Raw genomic sequence first — 6,368 nt, 5'->3', positions numbered from 1 at the left:
CATTTTGCTATCGGCAATTCATTTTTCTATGGGTCGTTCTAAAATATATTTTAAATGTCTAATATATAAGGCATTTAAAAATATATAGATAAATAGAATATCCACTACGACCAAACACATTTTTATTTAAGTTCGAACACTAGTGAAACACAGCAAATTTTGCAAGTCTGACTTTACGTTTTCAAAGTAGAATAAAAATAGAAAAAAAAATGAAAAATAAAAATAAAAATGAAAAAAATGAACTGTTAACATCTGTTATTTTGCCTGTCAATCTATTGAGTTTAATAACAGGAAGCAGAACTGCCCAAGCTGATAAAGTCGGTCAAAGTATAGGAAAATGACAATGAGGACAGAGAACTACGACATTTAAATACAAAGAATATTTCATTATTCGACTGAAATTCCTGCAAAAATTTCAAAAAGCCTCATAAGACAAGTGTTGTTCACCTAGTCTTAGTTTTTAGTCTAGTTTTATTTAACTTTGATAACCTTTGTGAGTAGAAAATAAAATACAGACGAAAGGAGAAGATTCAAATGTAAATGCAGCTGAAGTATACCCAGGTACTGCAAACTGTAGTTTACCTTAAACCTTGAGTTTAAACTGTAGCGCAACCTTTGATGAGCCCGGTGAGCAGTAAAAATAAAATGATTGCCAAATTTGAACAGATATCCAAATCAAATGAGGGAACCAAATTAACATTCATCCATCCGTGTTCTTCTGCTGTGGCCTGTCCCAGTTGTCATGGGTCAAGATTAAGGGGTCTACGCTAACCAGGCCATCACCTACATAATAACAAATTAATTCAGAGTCTTTGGACTCTGGGAGGAAGCTGGAGAAAACCCACCCGGGGGAAAAGGGAGAACAGATAAATAAAACATGTTGACACACACGCACAAAAAAAGACACAAAATTTCACAAGGATCTTTTCATTGTTTTCTTCTGGCTGTTTTATTGGACAGATCACCTGCCTTTGTTTTTATTTTACACAGCAACACAAAAATCGCCCCACTTCATTTACTACCATTAGTACAAAATGTCTTTTACAAAAGGAGCCTCTGTCAGACTGTTGGGACAGTGTGTTGGGGTACAGCAGTGCAGAAAACTTGGAATCAAAAATCAGGAAACGAGACGTATACACAAACGGCGAGGAAACCTAAAGTGTGTGCGTACCAAACGCCCAAATGTTCTGCTACTGGGGTGGTCTTAATGTACATCCTAAGTTTGAGTAGAGCTTATTTAGACACACGAGACTATAGTATGTGCACTGAAGTGGAAAAAGTGTTACCTATACAGTACAAAACTATGCAAGGGACTTCATCTTAAAGCACCTCATGTTACCATCCCACTGCAGACTGATTTGTTTTCTTTTTTTCACTTTTGATCAGGTTGTCAAATGTAGTGTTAGTCCTACTGCACTCTGGTTGCCGTGCCAACAATCCTCGTTTGAATCAGATAGTGGAAACAGAAGAAGGCAAAATAACCTGGATGACAACATCAAATCCTATCTAATCCTTCCAGCCCGACAGGAATGAGAGAAAGAAAAATGTACAAAAATAAAAAATGAAAGGCAAACAAAACACGTGAGGTAAACCAAACGTTTTGCTGGTACCAAAACCTCCATACCAAATAAAACTTCTCATCTCATCACAATATTACACTTCATAACAACCCAGATTTTGTAAAATGTAAATGACAATTCACACGTTTGTGTTAAAATGTCTGGTTTTGACATTCATTTGACATTAATTATGCTTATCACTAGTCCTCGTTTAATAATCATCATTATAATAGTAGTAGTAGCACATGGAAACAAGAAACAGAACATTTAATTGCCCTTTTCTGACCGATCACCTTGCTTTGTAAACAAAGAAATGGAAAAAGCCCTTCCCACCCAGCCCCCACCCCGGGGTGTCAGTCGTCAGGGTCTCAGTCTCCAGCCTTATTCCAACGGCCCACTGACACAGTCTGAGCAGTTCTTGAGTTTATAACTCATCCTTGAGGTTAGAGTCTGTGCCTTCCTCCTCCTCTTCTTCCTCCTCCTCCTCCTCTTCCTCGTGCTCTTCCCCTTCCTCCTCCTCTTCGTCCTCCTCCTCCTTCTCTTCTTCCTCCTCATCCTCCTCCTTTGTCTCTTCTCTCCTCTTCTTGTTCTCCTCCTCGCGCTTCTTTCTCTCGTCTTCCTCTTGGCTTTCCTTCATCTTCTTCTCAGCATCCTGGAGAAAATGCGAACAATGCAAATAAATATATCAACCTATATGAAAAGCTCATTCCTTTTTATTAGTGTTGACACTGACGTGAAATTAGAATTAGGATTACAGGGTACAGGGCTAAAACGAGCATACCTTAGTTTTGCCCCATGTGTCGTTGCCAACTTCCTCTGCCAGGTTTGGATCGTTTGTGATTAGAAAGTTGTCAAAGATAGTCCCAGACTTGACCTGCAGCCAGACACAAGGGCAACGCATATTTTGTTATCAAATCTTTAAAGAAAACAAGCACAATCACAAACTCAAAGAGTTTCTTCCTGGGAAAACATGCATAGTTTTCCCAGCAGCTCACACAATACAGAGCAAGTAACCAAATTGCTGGATCAGTGTAAATAGTTTTAAAATATTTCAATAAATTTCATTATGCATTAAGATGTAAATACACATCCAGCTTACCTGCCACAAGTCGAGCCCAATCACCCCGACGCTGTCGTATTTATAGATCTCAGAATCGGCCGTGTACTCGGGGTTGTCAATCTCAGGGTGGATCCACTTGCCCTTGTAGGCAGGGTTGTCAATCTCTCTGGGCTTCCACTCACCCTGCGGACAGCAAACACACACAGAGAAACTGGGGTTAAAACACAAAGCGGCTGACAGTGTAAACAGAGTAAATATTTTTGGATAATATTCCAATCCTATTGTAGGAAGCTCGCTGATGTGCAAAGCTCAGAAAAATAGCACAGAATAAATACTGACTGCATGAAGAGTTAGAATCACTGGATATGCACCTTGTATTCAGGGTTCGTGACCATCGGTGGCTCCCACTCTCCATCCATCTCATCATCCCAGTCATCGGGCTTCTTGGCATCAGGATCTGGGATGTTCTCTGGTTTGTCCCAGTCCTGCAATGAAAACAAAAACAACAAAACATTTGAAACACGATCAACCTATCAAAACTTTTAAAAAACTGAAACAGTGTTGCACACGTGAGACAAGTACTATCATTAAAGTGATGCCCTGAAAGAATGCCAGGTCACACTGACCTCAGGTTTCTTATCGTCAGGGTCAGGAATCTTCTCCCTGTCATCCCAGTCCTCTGGCTTTTTGGCCTCGGGGTCCTTGATTTTTTTGGGAGGCAGGAAGTCCCAGTCATCCTCCAGATTGCCAGATTCCACCTTCTTATTGTCTATCTTAACCTCATAAGTGTTGTCAGGGTTGACGACCAGTGTGTACAAGTGGGTGTACTCATCATCCTGCAGGGCAGAAAAAAAGGTCAATACATGCAACTAACAGCATATTACCATGTAGTTTATTTTTAATTGTTTAAGCTCATGCGTCCTTATATTGTGGTGCTTTTTATTAGAAGTAGCTTTCCCATGCGTCACCTTGCACCGGATGTCCTTGTTGATCAGGTGGTTCTTGCCTTTGTAGTTGAAGATCACGTGAACTTTCTTTGTGCCAGGGCCGCAAATATCAGGACCTGAACGAGCCCACAAATACAAAGTGACAGTGAATGTCTGTGTGTAGCAAACACTGCTCTGTTTATCCAACAAAAGCAATACCATTTAACACACCATCCTTTGGTCCACTTACCAAACATGATGTTGTAGACAGAGTCTCCATGCATGTCCTCCTGGTTGAGCTCGGAGGGAAACAGTTTAATGTAGCCTCCGCCACAGTCGATGCTCTGCTCGTGTTTCACGGAGAACTGTATGACTAAAGGCTGGCCCTTGTTGCTGAAGTCATCAAAACGGGCTGACAGTGCATAAAAACGGGCATCCTGGCTCGTCTGCAGACCTGCAGAAACAACGGTGTTACTGCAGGGAAGATCAAGCTAAACCAGCGAGTACTCCTGTTCTGTCTTAATGAAACAGTACGGGTTAATTTGATGCTCTGTTCTCAAGTTGAAGAACAGAGAGGAGGAAGACAGCCGTGCTGATACTGGCAGAGCTCCACGAGGAAGCAAACACGCGCCTCTGACAGCAGGTGTCTGACAGGGTAGTACAGTGTAATTATGCAACACATATCAGCGCCTTCCTGCTTACCTTTGTCTTTCTCTTCATCACCGTAGAATTTCCCAGCAGTCAGGACAAACTTCCCATAATCGGACTTGTGCTTGGATTCCACCCAGCGACTCATCCAGGCATCTGCACAAACAGGTTCAGAGTCAGCTGCCCAGCAATCACCAAGACAAGACTCACAAAACTCTGTTAATCCAGCCTTCGATACAGAGTGTGTGTGTGTGTGTGTGTGTGTGTGTGTGTGTGTGTGCGCGCGCGCGTGTGGGTGGGGGGCATACTGCGGGATTTTGTGACCGCCTTCACAGATGAAAGAACAGGACAGCTGGGAGAAGGAGGGTAGCAGTGAATGACCAGGGGAGAGATGTGCAGCAGTGGGGGGAGGGGGGAGGCAGACGGGGTGTGATAATAGCTTTGAGGGCTGGGAAACATAAAGCAGGGAATATGAATAAATCAATGAATGGATGAGTGATCGGTTGGTCTTCTAGACTAATCAGCTGACGATGTATTCCACAAATTGCGGTAAAATCATGAGAAATAACCGTAACAATCCACGCCGATATGCGGACATGAAAAATAGCCATCATCCATCTCAGTCAGCACCACAGCATCTCAAGCATGTACAGCAGCAACAAAGAAAAGCAAGCACTTCAATCCTATCTGTGTAATGTTGTGTGAAAGCGCTCACCGCCGTCTTCAAATTGCTCGCGGAAATAAACTGTGGACTCGGCCAGTACAGATGCAGCCGACACGGCCATCAAAAGCAGGCACAGTGCTGTCATGGCGACGAGCTGAAGCAGCCGGTCAAAAACGAACCAATTACAAATAAAAATGCCCGTGTAGAAAGATTTTCTCTAAATAAGGCGAAGCAGCGTTGTCTGTCAGTGCGGTATCCCCATACAGTGATGCTACAGTGAGAGCCACCGAGACGCTGCCGCTTCTCTCCTCTCGCCTCGGAACAGATGTCTGAATCTGATTGGACGACGGTTGCTAACCTCAATAAGGAAGCGCTACCGCTTAAAGCCAATCAGAGGACAGAGAATCCGGACGAATACTTTCTGCAGCCAATGGGAGCAGACCACGCGTTTGCCTGATACACGCCCAAAGGAAGGATGATGCGCCGTGGGTGAATCACATGCAAGGGGAAAATGCAATATCAGTAACAACACGAGTATAACTAAAGCTAAACAACGTCAACTACATATAAATATACATCTAAAAAAATAAATGAAATAATTCGAATCGGTAGGAAAAAAATAATTTTCTATAAAAATAAATAATTTTTTACATTCTTAACAAATGTTTTCACGCCTGATCTCGTGCAGCATATCTATATCACCTCAGGCGTGATTTTCTTGCCTTATGTAAACTAAACTAAACACAGGAGATTCCACAGAAATATACATCACAGGCGTAACAACTCTGTAATAGGTCCCAGGGCAGATCTTTTGGGGGGGGGGGGGGTGTCCTTACCTCCACATTGTACCAGAACAAACACAGCATAGCATATAGCAATAATAAGACATATCAATGGCATCAGTGCAGCTTGTAACCAGCACCACGGATAACAACCGCAGTCGGGGGTTGGGTCAGCGGACAAATTTACTTAAAGCCTACAAACACACACACAAGCCCAAAATAGATTCAGCCTTGCTAACGTAACATAAAGACACCTGTAATATGTGCAAGCTACAAAAAGCCACAGGTCCTCGCAGACTTACTCGATGGGCAAGCTTATAACAAGCACACTGATTTATAGAATTCCTCATTCAACAATTTGTTTTCTACATATATCACACACTCACATACTGACGAGTGCTTATTTTGAACATATGACTGGTACCAATGTTTCAAACCTTTAAACAAACTTCATCTCTCGGGCCTTGCATTCAGCAAAGTCAACACGTTCATAGGGAGCAAGAACAAGTAATTTAGTTCCCAGCATCTATCAAAACATTGTAGAGTGTAAAATTACTGTGTCAATATTTGCACAACTGAAAATGTAATAAAAATGTATAAAGCATAAAAATACAGGCTTTCCTCTAGTCCACTTTACTGTAATCCTGTCAATATAAGTACCCAGTGTAACATAGAGGAGGGCCCTCTAAGGTAGTTTTCTCGACTGGGTCCCAGGTGCTGCCCTGCCTG

At 42.3% G+C, this 6,368-nt stretch overlaps 1 protein-coding gene across 1 annotated transcript; it reads right to left on the bottom strand.

Annotated features, from left to right (window-relative positions):
• Positions 1 to 924: 924 nt before the first annotated feature.
• Positions 925 to 5,199, bottom strand: calr (calreticulin). Its single transcript, XM_085264754.1, has 9 exons — positions 4,909 to 5,199; positions 4,248 to 4,349; positions 3,796 to 3,999; positions 3,588 to 3,682; positions 3,246 to 3,455; positions 2,991 to 3,104; positions 2,659 to 2,802; positions 2,341 to 2,433; positions 925 to 2,211 (listed from the first exon to the last, which is right to left on the bottom strand). Exons 1-9 carry the CDS (start codon positions 5,000 to 5,002, stop codon positions 1,984 to 1,986), a joined length of 1,284 nt encoding a protein of 427 aa, XP_085120880.1. The 5' UTR covers positions 5,003 to 5,199; the 3' UTR covers positions 925 to 1,983.
• Between the last annotated feature and the right edge of the window lie 1,169 nt (positions 5,200 to 6,368).

This window comes from Mchenga conophoros, linkage group LG23 (assembly GCF_057382185.1).
Source record: "Mchenga conophoros isolate Kocher_MC1m ecotype Shallow Benthic linkage group LG23, M_conophoros_male_GT1.1, whole genome shotgun sequence".
Classification (NCBI taxonomy): domain Eukaryota; kingdom Metazoa; phylum Chordata; class Actinopteri; order Cichliformes; family Cichlidae; genus Mchenga; species Mchenga conophoros.
Note: the sequence above shows the minus strand (reverse complement) of the source record. Positions and strands in the feature narration are given on the sequence as shown.

Excerpts from the sequence above, each read along its gene's own strand:
- calr (XM_085264754.1), bottom strand. The coding sequence starts at position 5,002 with ATGACAGCACTGTGCCTGCTTTTGATGGCCGTGTCGGCTGCATCTGTA. Across the intron at positions 3,105-3,245 it reads CTGACGATAAGAAACCTGAG|GACTGGGACAAACCAGAGAA; the intron begins GTCAGTGTGACC and ends TTTTCATTGCAG. Across the intron at positions 2,212-2,340 it reads ACACATGGGGCAAAACTAAG|GATGCTGAGAAGAAGATGAA; the intron begins GTATGCTCGTTT and ends CATTTTCTCCAG.